The sequence below is a fragment of the Dendropsophus ebraccatus genome, chromosome 8 (genome assembly GCF_027789765.1).
Source record: "Dendropsophus ebraccatus isolate aDenEbr1 chromosome 8, aDenEbr1.pat, whole genome shotgun sequence".
NCBI lineage: Eukaryota > Metazoa > Chordata > Amphibia > Anura > Hylidae > Dendropsophus > Dendropsophus ebraccatus.
The window spans coordinates 31,710,341-31,734,352 of record NC_091461.1 but is presented as its reverse complement, the minus strand read 5'-3'; the positions used below and the strand labels follow the sequence as shown (position 1 = coordinate 31,734,352).

At 41.5% G+C, this 24,012-nt stretch overlaps 1 protein-coding gene across 3 annotated transcripts in view; it reads left to right on the top strand.

The window, feature by feature from the left end:
* Positions 1–228: 228 nt before the first annotated feature.
* The window catches only part of EXOC6 (exocyst complex component 6), a 213,150-nt gene continuing 189,366 nt past the window's right edge, over positions 229–24,012 (top strand). Inside the window, exons 1-2 of one of the 3 annotated variants that reach the window (XM_069980107.1) lie at positions 229–374; positions 16,692–16,811. In XM_069980107.1, the coding sequence (XP_069836208.1) occupies positions 16,696–16,811 (116 nt within the window). In that variant the 5' untranslated portion in view covers positions 229–374; positions 16,692–16,695. Of the gene's footprint in view, positions 375–16,691; positions 16,812–24,012 lie in introns of those variants that run through there. The other 2 variants (XM_069980112.1, XM_069980109.1) reach the window with 2 other exon arrangements.

The window sequence follows — 24,012 nt, the reverse complement described above, 5'->3', positions numbered from 1 at the left end:
GCAGCTGTATTATGCTCATTATTATTACTATTATTATTGCCCTGATATGGGTGGTACCTTGGCAAATAAATTATATCAACCAAAATAGCTGAAACTGTGTAATAACTGCTTACAGTGGTTGCCTGGGAATCTAAAAAAATGTATATATAGCTTGGGGGGGGGGGGGGTTGGGGGAGTTTAAAAATAAAAAACCTATACTCACCTCTCTCTGTCCCCTGCAGTTGCCTTGCTGATGCTCCCGGTCCCCACAGCAAGAAGTGTTCTCTCAGCTAATCAGAAGTTCCTGCTGAAACACCACATCATCTGGGACAAGGAACAGTGAGGACTAAGGACCGAAAATGTTGGTGTGGCGACTGTGGGGTAGACCAGGAGAGGTGAGTATAATCTGTTAATTTATTTTTTACCTGGTCATATATATATATTTTTAAATTCTAAGACAAAAATGCAGCTTCTCAGAAAAAAATGCAGTTGTATTAGGCCTGTTATTATTACATTATTGCCGGGATATGGGTGGTACCTTTGCAAATAAATGATGTCAACCTAAATTACTGAAACAGTCTAATAACTGCTTAAAGTGGTTGTCTGAGAATTTTTAAAAATTGTATATATAGCTGGGGGGGGGGGGGCTGTTTAAAAAAAAAAATCTATACTCACCTATCCCTGCCTGCAGTTGCCTTGCTGATGCTCCTGGTCCCCAAGGCAAGAAGTGTCCCCTCAGCTAATCAAAAGTTCCTTCTGAAACACCACATCATCAGAAACAAGGAACAGTGAGGACTAAAGACCAAAAGTGTTGGTGTGGCAACTGCAGGGTGGACCAGGAGAGGTGAGTATAACCTGTTCAATTATTTTTTACCTGGTCATATACTTTTTCTTTCTCTCAGACAACCCCTTTAAGTGTAAACTTACAATAAGCAGTATAAAGCTGCCTACACACCTTCAATAACTGTCAGTCGAAATTTATCTCATCCATCTTCTGGTGTGCTGTGCCATATTTTATACGCTACTCCTTTTCTGCCAAATGCCTTATGGCGCAAAAAACCTACACGTCTAAAAATTGTCCATGTCATGGCATGTACACCGCGATTCTGGCACATTTGCAGTAGTATTCTCAGCCTACAGTGTGCACTTTTTTTTTTTTATTATTAAAACATCTATCCCTTGTAATGTGCTTGGAAAAAAAAAAAGTTTACGGAAACAGGTGATCAGAGGCGAGACACAAAAATATCTATTCTTCTGTAGTTCAGCGCACAGACGTGTGTTCCAGGCCACGCAGCCCTTGTGATTTATTGTGTTCACTAAACAGGAAAATGTTCATTATCAAATTCTGTGAGAACAGTGAAGTAATTGGCCTTTATTTCATATGAAAAACTGTTGATTGTTGCTTTCCTGGCAATCTCCCTCAACACAGCACTTCCTGCTAAAATGAATCAGCAAATGTCGCAAAGGGGACTGATTGTTACCGCTGGGCAATACAATGCATGTAACCAGCATCTTATCTCCTGAAACCTGCTTGTTACCCCTGATCTTTCCAATCCTCTATGTACAGTGCTACAACTCCAATATATTATCTCTGGCAGACGGCTTACCAGCCTAGCAGGAAACAGTACAATCTAAATCTGGTAACATGACACTAATAATTCCCATATGGTAATGGATAACCTTACATAATGTCAGGCAAATATAAAGGAATTTCTGACACTTCTGGTCGACCTTATCATGTTTTTGGAAAATTGGGCATTGAAGCCCACTGTATTGAGTACGTCATCCCTAATCACCCCATTAACACCAATGTTGGCCCTGGTTGAGAGTGATTGAGCTGAGGTTAACTGAGAATAGATAATGGTGACTAGGAGGTTCCACCAATATCTCATTGGGGGCCGATCTAATTAATAATTACAATTACTACATTGAAGTGGTAGCAATCCCCAGAGACCACCATGACACAAAGGTGTATTGCAGGTATGTAATGCTCTTACCTATGGGGGTTGTGCAAATCTAGTCCCAACCCTGGTGCCCTGAATGTAGGGCTGCAGTCTGGGCTGCAGTCTCTGTAGTGCTTGGAACAGTCACAGGGAAATACATTTTTTTTTAAATATATATCTATGAAGGAAGAGCTGAAACAACTGGATGAAAAAAAAAATGTTATTATGGACAACGTATTTTGAGGGATAACATCAATCTTCATCAGGTTGGAACCAGAGAAATTCTCCCTCAAAACCTGTTGTCTATAATAAAATTTTAATACTCCTATGAAGAAAGTGCTGCCCTTGCTGGATATCCTAGGAAAATGTTATTATGGACAACACATTTCGAGGATGTACATCTCTCTTCATCAGGTTAGAACCAGAGAAAGATAGAAATTCTCCCTCAAAACCTGTTGTCTATAATAACATTTTAATACTCCTATGAAGAAAGCACTGCCCTTGCTGGATATCCTCAGAAAATTTTATTATGGACAACAGGTTTTGAGGAAGAACTTCTGTCTTGCTCTGGTTCCAACCTGAAAAAGAGACATGTTCTCCCTCGAAATGCGTTGTCCATAAGAACAGTTTTTGAAGATATCCAGTTGGTGCAGCTCTCCCTTCATAGTTATATTTTTCTGTGAGATCTCTATTTCCCTGTGACTGTTCGAGCACTACAGAGGAAGCAACCCTTCATTTAGTGCATACTTACACCGAAAGTTAACAGTTAACAGGGAGAACTTCTGTCTTTCTCAGATTCAGACCTGATGAAGAGGGAGGTTTTTCCTCAAAATGCGTTGGTATGACTTCCTTTATAGGTGTATGTCCCCACATCCATAATTTAGATGCATTGTACTGACCATACAAAGAGACAGACCAAGGAGCCCTTAAAGCCCTGGTTGCTCACAATTTATTTTTTTTTGCTCCTAATAAAAAAAAACCCTCACCCCAAGAAACTGCTTTGTCAGCAAATGTAATATTTAAAAAAAAATAAAAAAAATGCATGTATTGACCTAAAAGCCCCCATATACTTTATACTAAAGTAGGCCTAACCCACGGCTTCGCCATAGTGACAATACTATGGCTGCAATACCTGCATTTGTACTGAACCGAACTATGACCCAGTTGAGTAGAAACATGGAAGAGTTAATTGGTTAATTGCACCTATATCCTGGTCACATCCAATTGGGTCATAAGCAGGGGCTATACTACAATGTCACTTGTACAATTATGGCAAAGAGATGGAATCCTAGAACACTTCTAGGACATGGGCAGGAGTGGATGAGGTTGTATATTCTGCAGCAGGGAGATGCACACATGCAACAGTACAAGTAAATGACAGAACAACAACAACTCTTGTGCAACCTTTTCCTTTCAATTTCTGTTGAAGCAGAAAATAAGTTGCGGTGCGGAGTCACACAACACTTGCGTCACCACATCTCTACTGCGTAACTTGCCTGCAGCAGGTGCTGCACGACTATGGCTTCCTCCGCACACTGTTGTATCTGGTATTATAAATGGCATAAAAAAAAAGAATATAATGATGGCTGCAAAAAGAAGTTTAATAAAATTTTTAAAAAATAGAACAAAAAGACTTTTCTGCTTAAATACAAAAATGATTGATATCACATTGTTTAACCCACATGGTAAAGTCTTGGAAAAAGACATCATAAAAATAAACAGCTCAAAACGGATGTTTTTTTTTAGCATACACAAAAATGTAGTTGACCACATTTGTTTTGATTCTTTTTTTTTTATAATGGAAAAACGGATCTAAACGGATGGACACAATTGCATCCCTTTTTTAATCCGTTTTTTCCATTAAACAAATACGTTAAACGGACTGCAAAAACGCAGTGTGAACCCAGCCTAAAAAGAAAAATTGTACATACTTGTATTGACTACATTTTTGGCATGTTTCTTTCTGAATTTTTTTTTCTGCACAATGTTTTTAAATAGAAAACATCTCAGGTTTTTTTTATACATTAAAAATGAATACAGTAAGTGTGCACAAAAAAGTGTCCATCAAACACACTGCAAGTGTGAAACTAGGACTACACAGAAAGATGTTCTCATGTTTTTTAAAATGTTTTCTTGTAGGTAGAAATGACAAAAACCCGTAGAAAAGAATAAAATAAAAATAAAATGCCATGTTCATACGCTGTACAAACAACGGCCGTTCCGTGTGAACGGTCCTTGTTGAACACTATCTGCGGCCATAGGTAGTGTTAAACAACAGTCGTTTGTGGGGATCGCCCGTTGTTTTACAGTGTGTGAACATAGCCCTAGGGTTTGCTCACACATAGTAAAATAGAAGTAGAAAATATACATTTATTTCCAGGCAACAGCTCTATATGGGTGATTTACAGGTGTTTTTAGGAGCATTTTTTTCAATTGCAAGTTTTTTGGGGTTTTTTTTTTGGGGGGGGGGGGGGGTCTTTTTATGAAACCCAATATAATATGCACAGAAATATACATAGAAAGAAGTAACATGCAACTTATTGTTATGGTTGTAGAAATTATCAGTATAAGATAAAAAAAAAAACATGCAAAGTGTGCAGCCTAAAATTCTGTATCATTTAATGGGAAACACAATACAGATGTGCAATGGGTGGACTCTGAACCATAATGCAAGCACTCCAATATATGCCTATAAATTCTCAGTGAACATAGCCTTAGGCTATATACACACTGTGCTGTAACAATCAGCAGCACAATTTTTGTTTGCTGGTGAATAGATATTTTTCTGAGTGATATATGACTTGTCTGATTTCTGCCAGCTATATACATACACACACACACACACACACACACATATATATATATATAAATAAACAAAGGTTTTATATTGTTAAATATTTTTCCTTTATGTCAGTGAAGCTTCAGAGAACAAAAAAATTGTTCTGTATATACTGGTACTGATATATTGTGACAAAACAGCACCACCTAGAGGTGACATAATCCAAACTGCAGAGAAGATACGAGGAATGTATCTCCCTGGTGTCATATAAGATTATACCATTTGCTTTAAGGATCCACTCCAATAATATAAGATAAGGAATTTCTATGGATATTGGCATTTTAGACTCTTAGGGCCACATGCACATTGCTGTATTTCAGATCCTTGTAAAGATGTATATTGCAGTATTATGAAGAATGTTATTCATTGTTAGTTTTAGTACAATACCCTATTGCAGGGTGTAAGGTAGTAAAGGTCGTAGTGTGTAAGTCGTGCAGCGCTGACCCTGGCCAGAGACCCACTAGGAGTTCAGAAGAAATATATGAGTACTTTCTCAGGTTTAAGCCATCCACCTGGGGTGAGAAGATTGGGCTTTCAGATCCTCCTCACAAATTTTTCTAGTAGCTTTAAGGCCGAGACCAAGAAGAAGAAAGGTAATGTGACCTGCTTCTCATACATACTTAGGGGCATATGTATCATTCTTTTTGCACCAATATATTGGCACAGTGTATATTTGCTTGCGCCATTTTTGGTCAGTTTACGCCGGCTGCACCATATATTTATTTATTTTTTTGCTCTAAAATATTGCCAAAAATGAAAGGTTTTCATGTTGACAGGCTACAAATACAGTAAAGACATGATGTTCCTATGTATGTCATCTCCTAATATCATTATGTGTCTCCTAAGATGATCACAAGTTTCTTTAAAACATATATGAAAAGAATAATGTAACAGCCTTATACACTGTTCAGTATAGATTATCGCATTAAAACAATAGAATTAGATTGTCTTTAGTTATCTACTAGTTTCCACTTGACGGTAGCAATAAATGTGACTGAGGTCATGTGGCAGCTACACGTAACTAGTTATGTTTTAAAGGCATACATCTGTATTACAATTTAGGTTCAGGACATGTCCATGTCATCTTATTGCACTTACTGCATTCCCCTGTGTCCTGACGCCATCTAGTGGTTGATTTCAGTCACAGCAATTACAATCCTACATAAAAGCTTCAGAAAATACAAGTTTGTAGTGAGGCTGTTTATTAGATTTAACCTCAATAAAGTTTTATTGAGTTTCCAGCAAACACTATGTATAAAGAAGACTAGACACAACTATGCCAAGTACATCACAATACATGTAGCATACAATAAATGGCTGTATTTGTACAGTACTATATATAGCAACAGATAGTGTCGTAGCTATGTTAGCCAGCAACATCCAAGTGATAGTAAAGATTTTTGTGTCCAAAACAGAAAAGTATTTAGGTGTGGTACCTTTATTGTCTAAATAGAAAAAAAAATCATTGTTTGTTAGCTTTCAATGTGCAAGGACATCCTCATCAGACGAGTTACAGATGAAATGACTGAAGAAACAGCAATTTTAAAGGGATTATCCAGCCAAAATCTTTTTCTTTTAAATCAACTGGTTTCAGAAAGTTAAATAGATTTGTAATTTACTATTATTTAAAAATCTCAAGTCTTCCCATACTTATCAGCTGCTGTATGTCCTGCAGGAAATGTTTTTTCAGCCTGATACAGTGCTCTCTGCTGACATCTCTGTCCGAGACAGGAACTGCTGACAATGTGCTGCAGTTAGCAGTCCCCCACTGAGCATGTTTCCTTTTGGTAATTTTCCCATGGAGTGGATTATGCGCAATCTTGGGTATCCTACTGTAAAGAAGAGTCAATGAGGAGTCAATGAGGCTCAGTATTTCTGCTGCACTCATGCACACTTCACCCCTGCTTCCTCCCCCCTCTTCTTCATGAATAATCTCTGCTGCCTGACCTCCTGCCATTGTCTCCGAGTTTTTATTTCGCACAAAACCTGACTATAAAGGACTGATCTGCAGTATGTGGTCTAATGGTAAATCGTCGTCTAAAGTCCACTAACAGTTTTTTTCCTGAGTTCCATTCCTCTGTATTTTTCTTTTTTCTCATCATTGGATACAATACTGAATTTTAAAACTAATTTGGACCTGATTGGGAATTATTTGCACTTTTAAAAATAATACAATAGTGAAAAAAAAAACTATATTTCAGCTCCATCAGGGGAATAGAACCCACGAAAAAAACTGTTAGTGGGCTGGTGCTTTATCCCTATACCACAGCTCCAACACAGTTGGATTGCAGATCAGTTCTGTAGCTTTAGACTGAAATAAACACTGAGAGACACTGACTGACAGCACGAGGGAGCAGGAGGCGGGGCTGCAGAGATTATTCATGAAGAAGAAGGAGGAGAAAGCAGTGGTGAGGTGTGCCAGAGTGCAGCACAAATGCTGAGCCACAACTCCTCTTTGACTCTCCATTACAGTAGGAGACCCGAGATTGCACATAATAAACTCCACGAAGAAATTTCCAAAAGGTAACATGCTCTCAAGGGGACTGCTAACAACAGCACACTGCCAGGGGGGCCCACAAGGGCCCCCACTTGCCACCTCACTACCCCTTATTACCTTATAACCCCCCAACTTCACCCAGCAGTGTTTCAGAGGCTGGGACGTGATCTCTTCCCCCAGCAGGTGAAATGATGTGATGTCATCGTGCCTGCTGGAGGATCTGTCCTCGCAGCTCAGGCTGGAGGCCAGAAGAGAGGCCAGCTCCCTGCTCGTATAAGGCGAGTATAATGTTTTTTGTGTGTGTGTGTTGAGGCAATGCAGGGGGGCATTATTACTATATGAGGGGCACAGGGGACATTAAAACTACATGGGGGCACAGCAGTAGGCATTATTAGAAACATAGAAGATTGTTGGCATAAAGACCACTGGGTCCATCTAGTCTGCCCTTTTAGTATTTCCTTTCTTATTATCTTAGGATAGATATATGTTTATCCCAGGCATATGTGTTTCCCAGATATATGTTTTTCCCAAGTTCTGTTATTGTAGATTTACCAACCACATCTGCTGGAAGTTTGTTGCAAACATCAACTACTCTTTCAGTAAAGAAATATTTTCTCACGTTGCTTCTGATCTTTCCCCCCAGATAACCTCTCACTGTGTCCTCTTGTTCTTCAGTTCAGTTTTTTTTTCTAAAAACACTTCCCTCCTGAACCTTTTTTTAGTCCCTTAAGATACTTAAAGGTTTCGATCGTGTTCCCCCTTTCTCTTCTTTCCTCCAGACTTTACTGCCGTGCTCCACTCATAATCATTTAAAGGGGCGGGCCATCTGGGGCAGATTGATGCTCTGGGTGCGGGCAGTGCTCCAAACAGCCTTACTGGACACAGGATTATGTTAAAAGTGCACAGGAACAGTGGCGAGGAGGAAGGTAAGAGACATACCGTCATCCTGTGTGTCTTCTGCACAGTAGGGGGCTATGAGCAGGTTAGATTCGTCTAACCTGCTATTAGCTTCCCTTCCCTTTAACTTTATTTACAGGTAAGGGACAGTCGGATGCTCTGTTGTAAAGCTGTCGCTCTGTGACATCATCAGAACAGGATTGATGTCATGTAAGTGTGAGCAGGAGCGGGTAACAAATATATTGCATAATGTGGTCTCCGCCCGTGTTTTCTATGTTAACCGCAAGTAATCCAGCCGGGGAATCCCTTCATCACGCTCCAGATGCAAGCACACTAGCATATATTCATCTTGTTTAATTCCATGAAGTTTCCAGGCTGCATCTAGGCCGAGCTTTGCCTAATACAGCTAATCTGCTTTCCAATTCAATTACCATACTAACACAGTTATTCTATATATTGTACATGTTCTCACAAAAGTAATATGTTTTCAAATTAGTAAAGGGGAAAATCGAAAGATGAGAATCTTTCTGAGAAATGGAAACGTTCCAAGAAAAGCCGACTGTGTGATGAAGAGAGCGCTGGAGCAAAGGGCCCATTACTAGTAATCATTTGCTGCCCGCCCCCCCCAACCCCAGCGAAACACTGCAGCAACTAAAGGGAACCTATCATCAGTTTCAGGTTATCCGAAACAGAAATAAAAACGCCAATGCAACAATTTTCCCGTTTTTCACAGATTTTTTTTTATTTTACTTGTTTGGTATTTATGTATTTATCATTTATGCCATTGAGCGTGCACGAAGGTGCCAACCCCCTCCCCCATGCATGCAGTAATAGGAGACCTAATCTAAACTGCTTATGTGCTGGTATTACAACCAATAAAATTAACCCTCTGCCTTTTCTGACACCTGTTGGACATGCACTGTGGCCCCCTGGGACATTGCTTCATATTTTCTGGGAGTGTTCCTTATTCATGCCATATTGGGTCTCAGTCCAGTTAAGGAGGTCCTAGATAGCCAAATTCCACTTCTTACTGAATGTCCTTAGAATGCTGCCAGTATGCTCCTCCTTATCCTAGGTAGGTAATTGTATCCTATTGGGTAGATGCCCCAATAAGGTTATTTTTCTAATTAGGTAGAGGCCCCCAGTAGTAAATAATTTACCCCACTAGATAGATGCCCCAGTAGATAGGTATTTTACCCCATTAGGTAGATCCCCACCTCTCCCAAAGACAAAATATAATAATACAACAAGTAGTCCTAAAATGGTCTATGTCCCTCCTGCGCCACATCCCTTAAATATGGTTCTGAGTATGTGGATCCATCTGCCACAAGAACAAAATGTGGAACGCACACAAAAGTGAAAAAAAGGTGTCATTATAGCATACAGTATATACTGGCATCTATAAGTGCCTGTGTGGTGTGTGCTCGACTGGTCACCTATGGAGTTGTTCCGGGTGACGCCATTTCTATGGTGATTGGTCGGTGGGATATAGCCCAAACAGATGGTATGTTGTCGTGACGCCAGTGCTGACTTAGCACACAGGTATGGAGGCACACCTGCTTTTAGTCTTTGAGGCCGGCTATATTCTTTCCCCTGTGGTCATTGACCTGCTGAGTTGGATGGGTCCCTTGGGCGCTTATCACGGTGATCCGGAGTGGAGTTATGACCCACCCGGACTATCGGTACCGCCACCCACAGAAAGGGGAGATGACCAAAGGATGGTGTAACTACTGTGTAGGTGCTTGAACAATAACCACTGAGTCCCGTTATAATAAATAAACTCTTCTTTACTGAAGCAATGTTTCGGCATACAGGTTGACAATAGACCTTTAACTTGACTGGATAAATCTGTGCTAAGAGCTTTAGAGGTAGAATAGCAGTGTTGTCTTGGTAGTGTGCTGAGAAGTAGAGTGAGTTCAGAGTAGTGAAGAGGAGTAGGTCGTGAGTAGAGATGAGCGAATTGCTCGGCCTTTTGGTCCGAAAGCAGTTCTCTCTCTCATCATTCCTTTGATCCCGGCCGCATACTTGCGCTTACGGGAATAAGCGGCCAGGATATTCCAGGGAATCACTGTTGAAATCCCTGGAATATCCTGGCCGCATATTCGCGGGAGCGCAAGTATGCGGCCGGGATCAAAGGCATGATGAGAGAGCGCTGATGCCGTTGGACCAAAAGTCCGACGGTCCGCTCATCTCTAGTCGTGAGAGTTCAGAGTAGTAGAGAGGAGTTTGTCTTGAGAGTCCCAACACAATTTAGTACTGTGCTCTGCCGGGACTTTAGAAGAAGAAGTAGTAGAACACTTGAGAGTACTTGAGAATAGAAGAATACTTGTGCCTGTTATGACCTTTGTCGTGATATCACCTTTATCCCTGCAGTGTTGGGTGACCTGTCCTAACAAGGTGAAACAAGCTCCAGTCCTTGTTACCTGAGTTGAGCAAGGTGGCCAAGATTACCTGGTTACACCTGCGCTGCGAAATAGAGTACGTAGGCTTGTAGCAACTTTGCTCTATCCGGATCAGTTCTTCTAGCTTTAGGATACTGTCCTGCACCTTTAGAGACGTTCTCGGTGTGGGTTGGGGTGATCCCTGACTCTCTGTTGTTGTGATTGCAAGTGTTGCTTGGAAGTGGGGGGCGATCTGTGGAATTCGCAACGGGTGATCCGCCAAGATTCCTTAGTGTGCACATACCCTTAGCCGGAGACTAGAACATGAAATGATCTATATTAAGAACAGTTATTGAAGATTATTCTCACCATTATCATCACTATTATATATGTTACATATACAGACGTCACTCATGTTCAGCCAGTGTGATAACTGCAACCAAGTAAAATACATTAGGCAGATTGCCATAATTGTGAGTAGAGAGCTCGTGGCCAGCTGATCCGCTCTTATTCATGTGTACTTGTGTGTAACATTATACAAGAACATCACAATTAGTACCAAACAGCGTACTTGCGGACATGTAACATAAGCATGACTAATTTAATCACTCCATTTTTTTTCTGAAGAAGCACATGTTCTACATAGATACATAACATGAATCACACCGAAAAATATCTGAGACATTGAAACTCCAAGAAGAGATGTACAGGGTGGTGTGTCCCCAAAACTAGGGACTTTAATCAAGCAAATGACCCTCTCCTTAATGAATAAAAAACATAGACATATGGACCCCAGACCCCTTTAATAAAATTCAGAACCCAGATTTTGTAGATCTTAAAGGGGTACTCTGTAGAGACAAAGTGGTTTTTAAATCAAATGGTGTCAGAAAGGTATACAGATTTGTAAATTACTCCTAAAAACCTCAAGTCTTCCAGTACTTATCAGCTGCTGTTTGTTCTGCAGGAAGAGATATATTGCTACCATTTTGACAAAGGGCTCTCTGCTGCTACCTCTGTCTATGTCAGGAACTTTCCAGAATAGCAGCAAATCCCCATAGGAAACCTCTTCTGCTCTGGACAGTTCCTGACACAAACAGAGGTGGCAGCAGAAAGCACTGTGTCAGACTGGAGAGAATAAACCACTTCCTGCAGGACATACAGCAGCTGGTAAGTACTGGAAGACTTCTGTTTTTAAAATAAAGTAAAGCTACACTCACATGTCCAATAGTTTTTGAGGAATGCATATGATGTCTGCAATCTTTGTCCGCAATCTGCACAAAATTAGTCCGTAATGCATCCGTAATCTGTATTTTTTGCGGATCAGCAAAAGAGGGGAAAGTGATAGTTAAATAAGTGGGAATGGTTTAAAATGGTTACTCATCTGTATTCTTTATGGATTTGCAGATGTTATGGACGTTTCATCCATAAAAATGACAGACACTCCCATAGACTTCTATGGGACAATCTGTGCAGCAAATTTGCGGATCCGTAATTATAGAGAAAACTACGGAAAATGTGAATGTAGCCCAATTTATAAATCTGTTTAACGTTCTGATCGTTTCTGCAGCTTACTGTCCTCTTCACTCCCTGGCACTGCCACAGACAACTGATGGAGAGAATGTAGGCAGGACACAGGGCAAATGGAAAGTTTTTCTGCTCTTCGGGAAGTCAGAGGTTGGTCCTTTAAAGAGTTGTTAAATCTGATGGTACTCTGTGGTATGCCCCCGCGGTGCTATGGTGGAGGTACGGCTGGTAACTTGTCAGATGGTAAAGCGTGACACCACTTCTGTGGCGGTTGGCCTAGATGTAGCCGGACCCTAGGGTGTTGTGTTGTGTCGCGACGCCAGTGCCGGTTGGCCATACAGGTATGATGGCACACCTGCTTTTATTTTATAGGGCTGTATACACCTTGTTCCCCTGTGGTCAGTGACCTGCCGAGCGGCTGAGGGGTCCCATGAGCTGTTGTCACGGTGGTCCAGAGTAAAGTAGTAACCCACCCAGACTATTGGTACTGCCACCCACAAAAAGGGTAAATGTCCCAAGGATTCTGTGTATACTGTGTCGGTGCAAGGTGAAGGATAACATAGTCTCTTTATCATAAATAAGATCTTGTTTACTCTGCAGATACTTGTGTGCAGCACATACAGCTTTGCCTTGACAGAATACTTTACACTTGATAATACACTTAATAGTACAGGATCCAGATCTGTGATGAGAGCGTAGAGAGTGGTATAGTCGTGCCGACTGGGTTGTGTGTTGGGAGGTATACAGAAGAATCAGAGGAGCAGACAGGAGGATGTCTTGAGAGTTCCAACCCAAGTAGTACTGTGCTCTGCCGGGATGTTGGAGGATGAGGTAAAAATAGAAGTATACTTGAGAGAGAATACTTGTGCCTGTGCATCGACTCTTGTCGGAATGAACCACTTATTGCCCTACCAGTGTCTGGGGGCCCGTCCTAGTGGGTGACACAAGCCCCAGTCCTTGTTACCTGGGATGAGCGGAATGCTAAGGGTTCCCTGCTGACAACCACACTGCGAGATAGAGTTCATAGGCTTCTAGAAACTTTGCTCTACCCAGATCAGTTCCTAGCTTTCTGCCTTTGTGGATACTGTCCTGTACTGTGACTCTCTTAGTCCACGGCGTGGGTTGAGATGATCTCTAACTTGTCTTCTCCTGTGAAGGGTTTAACACTACATAGTGTTGGGTAAAGCTACTTGAAGAGAAACTGTTAGTTTCGTCCTGTCTCTACAGAGTCCAACACCAAAAGAACACTACACTTCCTCTACCCATGTGACTTCCTAACTACAGCCCCTGTAAGGTGTGCTGTGTATGGGTGAAGAGTGCATATAGAAGATACAAAGAAAGAGATGATAGGAGAGAAGAAGAAGATGCTCTCTTTGGTCCACAGATCCATGTGACATACAAGCAAACAATAACCCTTTCCTTTTTTCAGCTGTGCAGCAACTAAGTGCACAATAGTGACCTCATGTGGCGAAACTTTATCATTACTACATCACCACTTGCTTACAAAATGTATAGGCTTTTGCGAAAGCTGTAACTAATGGCAACACCTGTGTTGGGACACCACAACTGTGTATGCTGTCACCCTACTTGAAGGGTTTAGGCTTTATTAATAGAGACAAGGGGTTTGCCACCTACATTTTACGTGGCAGTTAGAGATGAAGAATTGTATACTTTGATCCCTATTTTATTGTCCATAATTCTGCTATACAATTCTACACACTTATTGCAGGCACAAGATGTTTAAGAACACATGTGTCAAACTCAGGCCCTCAAGCTGTTACAAAACTACAATTCCCATCATGCCTGGACAGCCAAAGCCAAAGCTTTGGTTGTCCAGGCATGATGGTATTTGTAGTTTTGCAACAGCTGGAGGGCTTGAGTTTGACGCTCCTGTTCTAGCACGAAAGTGAATCTTCTCTAACTATCTTATGGTCAATACATGATAACACTCTGTGTGCATCTCTCTGTATTATACCCTGTTTCCCCTGAAAATAAGAACTTGCAGGGGTTTTACTGAATTGCTTATTATAAGGCCTCCATCGAAATTAAAGTGTTACTGTTGTTTAAATTTTTTTGCAGAAATGCCGATTTTAAGAAACTTTGTAATTGGGTTTATAAGCAAAAAATGCATTTCATTTTTGTCATGAAAAAGCAGTTTGAAGCTCTCCCGCCCCCCCCCCCCCCCCCCTGTCTTCATGGTTTTCTATGGAGAGGGGAGGGGTGGAGGAAGATGAGGCACCAAAACAGGACAACAAATAGTTTATTTACAGCTACATCACCAGCTATCTCCTCTGAAGTCAGCACTGACCTCTCTGGCTTCTGAATACCGTCTTTCACACAGGTCCCACTGTGTAAACCTTTGTTCTCTGCTCTCTGCTGCTGACTAATCTCCCTCCTGCCCCGGGACCTGGGAAAAGTCTTTTTTTGAATGCAGATAATGGCATATTTGCCAAATAAACTCAATTACAAAGTTTCTTAAAATCGCCTGTACTATTGATTTCTGCAAGAAAAAAAAACAACAGTGACACTTTAAGACCTAGCAACACCAGGGCATGCAGCTGTGAATCTCTTTAGCCCACCGCCATTGTCCCCTACCTTTACTGTCCGTTGCAGAGCAGCTGCATGCAGGACATGAAGACCGTCACTTGCTGCCAACCCCAATGTTCACTTCTGCAGCCGTCACTTGTAGATGTGTTGGCAAGGCATCAAGAGGCCCATCGCCTGCCGTCATCCCTGTTGTCCCCTACCGCCAGATTTAGAGCTGCACATAGTCTTCCATTATTCCATCGCCTGCAGCCATACAGTACACTGTCCCTGCTGTGCTGTATGAGAAGCTGAAATACTGTCCCTGCTGTGCTGTATGAGAAGCTGAAATACTGTCCCTGCTGTACAAGTGGTCCCGGAACTGCTGTGGGAGATTGTTTATTATTTTCGGAAAAAAAGGGTATATGTACAGCTCACATTAAATTTAGGTATCAAACACAAGATATTTTGTTGTTTCTGGAGAGTCACATGCAGACCTGGTGAAGTGAAGTCAGCCTATTGGATGACCCAGATACTGGCATTAGTCATATACTGTATATACAACAGCTATGAGCTTAGGCTTTAAAATAATAAGCAAGATGCCCTGCCACTGCTATTCTGATGGTGCCGGGTCATGTTGATCAATGCTTCTTATGGTGTGTTTACACAGATTTATCTGACAGATTTTTAAAACCAAAGCCAGGAACAGACAATAAACAGGGAACATGTCATAAAGGAAAGACCTGAGATTTTTCCTCTTTTCAAATCCATTCCCGGCTTTGGATTCCAAAATCTGCCAGCTAAATCTGTCTGTGTAAACACACCATAATGATGCGTTTACACAGGCAGATTTATCTGACAAATTTTTGAAGCCAAAGCCAGGAACGGACTATAAACAGGGAACCGGTCATAAGGAAAAGACTCAGATTTCTCCTCTTTTCAAATCCATTCCTGGTTTTGGCTTCCAAAATCTCTCAGACAAATCTGCCTGTGTAAACGCACCATTAGGGTCCATTTACTCAGAAAGATTATCTGACAGATTATCTGCAAAAGATTTGAAGCCAAAGCCAGGAATGGATTTGAAAAGAGGAGAAATCTCAGGCTTTTCTTTATGACTGGGCTGGCTACAATACAAGTATATGTATTATTGCGAGCACACAACACAGCAATGATTTCCTAGTACTGTAATATTCCAAGGTGTCTGAAACCACCAGGGCCTCATGTTCCTTTAGTATTCTACCCCTTGAACCAGGACATCAGAAGTATTATAGTGAGAAAGGGGTGTTTTCAATTATTTTTTTATTATTCTTTTTTATATTGCTCTCTATTGTGATATATTTTGGATGTGAGGTTTTATTGTTGCCTTTAAACTGGTTCCATTGAGTTTACAGACTATGTATTTTATGAGATGTTTGAGATGGGTACAGGAACCATCCAGGGCACCCAACCCCTTGGCCATTGCATTACTCTTCTGGGAAGCTGCCCTTCTTGTAGACTGAAACATGTTGATGTTCACTGCATATCCAGAATGGAAAAGTTCTGTGATAATTTCTGTATGTTGCTCAAGACATTAGCCTTAAAGGGGTACTCCAGCAAAAAAAAAAAGTTCTTTCAATTAAACTGGTTCAAGAAAGTGACAGAGATTTGTAATTTACTTCTATTAAAAATCTCAACCCTTCTAGTACTTATCAGCTGCTGTTTGTCCTGCAGGAAGTGGTATTTGGGGATTTGTTACTGTTCTGGAAAGTTACTGACATGGACAGAGATGGCAGCAGAGAGAACTGGGTCAGACTGGAAATAATACAGCACTTTCTGCAGGACATACAGTAGCTGATAAGTACTGGAAGACTTGAGATTTTTTAATAGAAGTAAATTACAAATCTCTTTTTTTCTCCGCTGGAGTACCTCGTCCAATGTATTTATCAGCTTTCTCTGCCTGTACTTTGTTATCTAAAACCAGGTTTCCTTGTTTGTTCCTATAAATCCGTATTCAGCTATTTTGGGGTCAGGTTAGGGCACGGAATTCTTCTGCATTTTATGCTGAGTATACATTACTTTTCTGTAAAAACAAAATACCAATCTGCAAATGAGGATATTTCATGATCCAGGACTATGGCGGCAGTCGGAAGAGCTGAAATGCTGTTGGAGGATCAGAATGGGGAGAAAATATATGAGAAAGTGTGTGCTGAGATAGAGACCCTGGAGCTGCCATTGGGATCTACATTAAGGTAAAAGTTCTATTTCACTATAAGGGATGATAGATATGTATGTAACTTAGGGATCTGCTTATCATCTTCTCTTCTAAGAATATCCCTTACAAGTATTATATACTGCTCCATTCACTGGTATATAACTGTAGATGCAGTAGGGAACAGCTAAGATGTCAGTCTTATGTCATGGATAGCAAACATCCATAAGTTAATGTATAGGGTGTAATAGGGACATTGTAACAGACTGGCATTATAGACCATAGACTTGCATAGGTACTCTGTCCAGATTATAGGAGGATTAATCACAGTGAGTTCATCAGCAACTTGACCTCAAATTAAAAAGAAGCTACAAAGTTGCAGATACAGCCTACCAGGGACTTGATTATATTAGCCGTCTTGCAAAGGAGGGTGGAGGAGGGGGAGACGGAGAGAGAAGCTCACACAGTTTTGTGTCTTGAGCAGAAAGCAGCAGCTCAGAACTGGGGGAAGGAGACTGAACAGATAATTTGTATGGAATATGGATAATAAGTATGGAATGAATGGCTTAATTTGCTGATTTCAGGCAGGACTGGCTAATCATCTAATATCTATGGGGGTCTCGAAACTCACCCCTCCCTCCTTCCCTAGTGGAACAGTTGTTGGAGGTTAGGATTTGGACATGACTGCCATTATACAAAAAAAAAGGATCAAAATGCATGGTCAACACGGTCAACACGGTCAATTGCATTTTTGTGTATGCTAAAAAGAACAAAAAACAGATGTGTTTTAATTCCTTTTTTTATAATGGAAGTCAATGGAATAACGGATCGAAACAGATGCACACAAATGCATTTGCTTTTTCATCCATTTTTTCATCTGTCTTTTGAAAAAGCCCTATATGGTGGGGTCGGGAGATCTTGGAGCTCAAAACTGCTCCCCTACAGATTTCACACTGTGGATTCATGTTTCAGATTTGAGCTATTTATTTATGTTGATGGAATCCAGGCCATAGTAGTGTGCAATCCACACCATAGTTGTGTGCAATCCACACCATAGTAGTGTGCAATCCACACCATAGTAGTGTGCAATCCACACCATAGCAGTATGCAATCCACACCATAGTAGTGTCCAATCCACACCATAGTAGTGTCCAATCCACACCATAGTAGTGTGCAATCCACACCATAGTAGTGTGCAATCCACACCATAGTAGTGTGCAATCCACACCATAGTAGTGTGCAATCCACACCATAGCAGTATGCAATCCACACCATAGCAGTGTGCAATCCACACCATAGTAGTGTGCAATCCACACCATAGCAGTATGCAATCCACACCATAGTAGTGTCCAATCCACACCATAGTAGTGTCCAATCCACACCATAGTAGTGTGCAATCCACACCATAGTAGTGTGCAATCCACACCATAATAGTGTGCAATCCACGCCATAGTAGTGTGCAATCCACACCATAGCAGTGTGCAATTCACACCATAGCAGTATGCAATCCACACCATAGCAGTATGCAATCCACACCATAGTAGTGTCCAATCCACACCATAGTAGTGTGCAATCCACGCCATAGTAGTGTGCAATCCACACCATAGTAGTGTGCAATCCACACCATAGCAGTGTCCAATCCACACCATAGTAGTGTCCAATCCACACCATAGTAGTGTGCAATCCACACCATAGCAGTATACAATCCACAACATAGCAGTATGCAATCCACGCCATAGCAGTATGCAATCCACATCATAGTAGTGTGCAATCCACACCATAGTAGTGTGCAATCCACACCATAGTAGTATGCAATCCACACCATAGTAGTGTGCAATCCACACCATAGCAGTGTGCAATCCACGCCATAGCAGTATGCAATCCACATCATAGTAGTGTGCAATCCCCACCATAGTAGTGTGCAATCCACACCATAGCAGTATGCAATCCACACCATAGTAGTGTGCAATCCACACCATAGCAGTATGCAATCCACACCATAGTAGTATGCAATCCACACCATAGTAATGTGCAATACACACCATAGCAGTATGCAATCCACACCATAGCAGTATGCAATCCACACCATAGCAGTATGCAATCCACACCATAGTAGTGTGCAATCCACACCATAGTAGTGTGCAATCCACACCATAGTAGTGTGCAATCCACACCATAGTAGTGTGCAATCTACAGCAGATTAAAGGGGTTGTCCCGCGAAAATATTTTTCGTTAAACTCAACAGGGGTCAGAAAATTATATAGATTTGCAATTTACTTCTATTTAAAAATCTCCAGTCTTCCCATACTTATCAGCTGCTGTATGTCCTGCAGGAAGTGGTGTATTCTTTCCAGTCTGAGACTGTGCTCTCTGCTGCCTCCTCTGTCCATGTCAGGAACTGTCCAGAGCAGCAGCAAATTCCCATAGAAAACCTCAGGACAGTTCCTGTCTCGGACAGAGATGTCAGCAGATGTCACAGTGTCAGACTGAAAAGAAAACATTTCCTGCAGGACATGCAGCAGCTGATACGTATGGGAAAACTGGAGACTTTTACATAGAAGCAAAGTACAAATCAGCACAGAATCCTGGACTTACGGTATCAGCATTTTCCTTTGTATAAAAGCAAAAATAAATGGTTGCAAATGAAACCACAGGCAGCATGAAGCAAGGGACGGTTTCACTTTAAATATGTTGTACACCAAAAAATGTTCACAAACTTTAGTGTTGATGAAAAAGAATAAAAACAAACTCCTCCTGGTTATATAGCAGGGCAGGTGATAGTTCTGTTAGTTTTGGCATTTTCCAATAATCTGGGTTTATTTTCTCACAGGCTTCTGTCATATTTGGCAGCAACTTCTTGTAGCTTGTTATTCTAGATGGTTACACTTTGCTGGCAAAACTTCATTATTATTTCATTTAAGTATATTACATAAGTGTAAGGACAGCATGGTTGCCAAATACAGATACGGTAGTCATACAACGCCATATGTTGACAGTCCAAGAGAGTGTTTTTTGGGGCCCCCACTGTATAGGAAAGTGCAGTCTGTTCTGCTTTCCTACAAAACAATACTGGGGGCGTATGATTATATTCATGCATGGAAGCCTTCCCACTACTGTCAGCTTTATATCTTTGTCTAAATGCAGAGGGAACATATCCATAAAGGGGTTTTCTGGCAAGGTAAAAGTTGTTATATAGCGTTGCAAGTATATGGAAAACAATAAAGAAGCTATTCCTACCTCTCTGTTCCCCTTACTGTACTCCTACAGGTCTCTGTGTCCCCCCCCTCGCCGCTGAATGATCCCTCCTCCACTTTTGAGATGTACTCGTCTTGGCAGTGATAACCCGCTCAGCCAATCACTGACCAGGGCGAGTTGACACCACTGAGGCGAGTTTATCTCAGAAGTGGAGGCGGGATCATTCAGTGGGGGACCCAGGTTCCCTTAGGAGAACACTGGGGGGGGGACACTGAGAGGGAGGATTAGCTTCTTTATTGTCTTCTATCTACTTCTCTCACTGGACATCCCCTTTAAATGTACCTCGGACACTTAGCTTCGGCCAGGTAACCATGACTGGGGCTTGTGTCACCCTAATAGGACAGGTCCCCCAACACTGTAGGGCAGAAGGCGGTCAGGCAAGACATAGTCAAAACACGGGCACAAGTATCTCTCTCTCTCTCAAGTATTCTTATCTCTAAAAGTTCCGGGCAGAGCACACAACTACCTTGGGTTGGGACTCCTCTCCTCTCCACTGCTCAACTCTAAACTATACAAGTACCGCTACATCTACCTCTTATATCCACACTTAAAAGTATCTCCCAGCACAAGTGAACACAAGTCTGTATCAAGAGAAGCTATTTACTGCCAAAGTGTTCTGTATTCCAAGAGACTGTTCAGTAAATGGGGAACAAATCGGCCATACACAAAACAGGTACCAACATCACACCTGTGTGCTGGACTAGCACTGGCATCACGACAATCACCACCTCTGGTATGAACTCAGGGACGTTCCACCACACTGCATGGACATAGCTAACGATGTCCATGCAGCCCTTGCTAAACAATTATTGGGCCGTGTAATAGGCCCAGTAAACGAGCACCGATCTAGCAGATCAGCACTGTTTACAGTTTAATAGGGCCGTCATAACAGGACCCTTACACTGCTATTCTCAAAGGGCTATCATGGTGTAAAGCAAGATAGACAGGAGGATAGACTCCATTGCCATTACATGCTCAAGTCTCTAACAAGGTATATAGACTAAGATGGTCCTCATATGACATCTCAAACATTTATGGAATATCCAAAGAATACGCCATTTATGTAAGACAGTTGCAGGTCTTAGCGGTGGGATGTATCTCAACAACAAAAGCCTCCCAAGCCCCATCTGACCTGCTTGCAGTGGATGGCATCACAGTCAAGGGGGCTGTTTAACACTATGCTTTTGCAATCTGTTTTCTTCATCCGTTTAAAAAAAAAAACAAAAAAAAACGGATGGGAAAACTGTTGACTTCTGTTAATAAAAAAATGGGTGAAGATGGGTCAGTTTTTTTTAGCATACACAAAAATGTGGTTGACCTCTTTTTTGTGTCCGTTTTCATCTGTGTTTTTTTTTAATGGAAGTCAATGGAAAAACAGATCAAAACGGATGCACAAAATTGCATCGTTTTTTTTTCATCAGTTTTTCATGTGGTTTTTGCAAAAAACGGATTGCAAAAACATAGTGTGAACCAGGTGTGGGCTGGAATGTGAGGTGGTGGTGGCCCCTGAGGAGCCCCGCACGGGTACTGGGAGCCGCTGGTGGCCGCGGGGTGCAGGGGGGTCTTCGCGAACGGGTCCAGGGGTTGTGGTGTTGGCCGGCGGGAAGGGTGGACTTGCCGCTCTCCAGCCAGGGCAGCCTGGGGCTGGTGTGAACCCAGCCTTATTCCCATAATTTAATGAGAGTTGCAAAAACAACATATGGTAGGACCTTGTGCTATACTGTATCCATGACTTTTAAGTGTTATACAACCAGTCAAGATGAAATCAGGATGTCACAGGTCATACAGTTGGGATCTGCATCCATCAAACATTTATGGCATATCCACTATATACTATTTATATGCATGAGGGTATGTTCACACAGAGCAAAAGATGTGGAATTCCGTGGAGGATCACACAGTGTCTCTATGGGAAGGCTTGAGCGAAAAGTGACGGAAAAGGAGGCTCGCAAGCCCTCCCATAGAGACACTGTGAGAGATCCGACGCTTTTGCTCTGTGTGAACATACCCTAAGCAAGGAAAAATAGCTGCAAGGGTTCTCAGGTTCTTTTCTGTAAAATCTAACCTGCATAGGAGACATGGGTTCATACCTTACAATTGTTTATTAATGCGTATATATTTATATGTAGGCATCTATAATTTTATCGAGCTACATTAATCCCTATGGTCTTTTCACATATGTGCATTTAAAAGGAAACTAACAACCCCTCAGTGACTTTGTCCAGCGAAAAACTTTTTCTTTCAAATTAACTGATATCAGAAAGTTACATAGATTTGTATTTTACTTCTATTAAAAAATCTCAACTCTTCCCATACTTATTAGCTACTGTATATCATGAAGGAAGTGTTGTTTTATTTTCAGTCTGACACTGCTCTCTGCTGACATCTCTGGCCGAGACAGGAACTCTGTCTCGGTTTTCATAGAAAACCTCTCCTGCTCTGGACAGTTCCTGTCTCGGCCAAAGATGTCAGCAGAGAGCACTGTGTCAGACTGAAAATAAAACATTTCCTGCATGACATATGGGAGCTAATAAGTATGGGAAGACTTGAGATTTTTTAATTGTAGTAAATTTGAAAGAAAAAGTTTTTTGCTGGACAACCCCTTTAAGTCTCAAGACCACTTGCTTTTATGGGCTAAATAAAGTCGCCAAATTGAAAGCCCTAATATTTTAGGATTTTCCATTGGGAGGTAGAAAGTCTTGTTACAGAGAGCTCTTCTTCTTCTCTGAGCTCTCCCGCTGTGATCTCAATGTGATACAGACACGTGCCGCAGAGTCTAATGAGGCCACTGCCAATAATAGGGACGGAAGGATTCCTGCATTACAGAGCTCTGCACAATGTCATACCTGCTCCGATGATAAATGGCAAAGGGTGAGGCCATGTGCACCGGCCAAGGGAGGCTCCACAGGTGCTCTTACTGTCAATTAGTAGTTCAGCAAAGCAGGTTTCTGGGATGCCGTCACTCAGGAGATCAGTTCTATGGTTGGTCAAGAACAGAAACAATAATGCCGCGTTTACACGGAGCGATAATTCGCCCAATCGATCGTTTAACGTTTTGAAGCAACGATTTGTTTTGTTATAACGATCAGCGTTTAGACGAATAAATCGTTAGAAAAAATTCGTTAGTAAAATCGTTATTGCGATCGTTTTTAAGTTCGCTTAAGCCCATCTCACACTTAGGGTACAAACCCACTTGACGTATTTGCTGCGTGAATCAGTCTTAAAAATAAGCAGGCAAAACGCAGGTTGGCTTTATACAATTGTTCTGCGTTAAAATACGCAATTGCGTATTTTGAATGCGTTAAAATACGCAATTGCGTATTTTGAAGCGTGAAGCTTGTTGTTAGCAAAGCATCAGTTGTTAACAACCTGTGCGAAAAACGCATGTAGCTTCACGCTTCAAAAATACGCAATTGCGTATTTTAACGCAGAACAATTGTATAAAGCCAACCTGCGTTTTGCCTGCTTATTTTTAAAACTGATTCACGCAGCAAATACGTCAAGTGGGTTTGTACCCTTAGGGTGAATCTTTGAAAGACTGTTTACACGAAGCGATCTGCGAATATTTAGCGAACGACCAACACCGTTTTGAGAACATGTTGAAAGATCACAATGAACGGTTTTTCGCTCGTCCCTTGATCGTTCGTTGTGTTTACACGAGCCGACTATCGTTCAAATGCGATCGTTATTGTGAAAATTCGAACGATTAACGTTACGTGTAAATGCACCATTACACAGGAAGATTATTTGACAGATTATCTGCCAAAGATTTGAAGCCAAAGCCAGGAGTACACTATAAACAAAGATCAGGTCATAAAGGAAAGCCTAAATTTCTCCATTTTTTCAAATCCATTTCTGGCTTTGGCTTCAAATCTTTGGCAGATAATCTGTCAGATAATCTTTCTGTGTAAATGGACCCTTATGCTACGTTTACACGGAACGATTATAGGGTGAATTTTCGCGATAACTATCGAATTCGAACGATA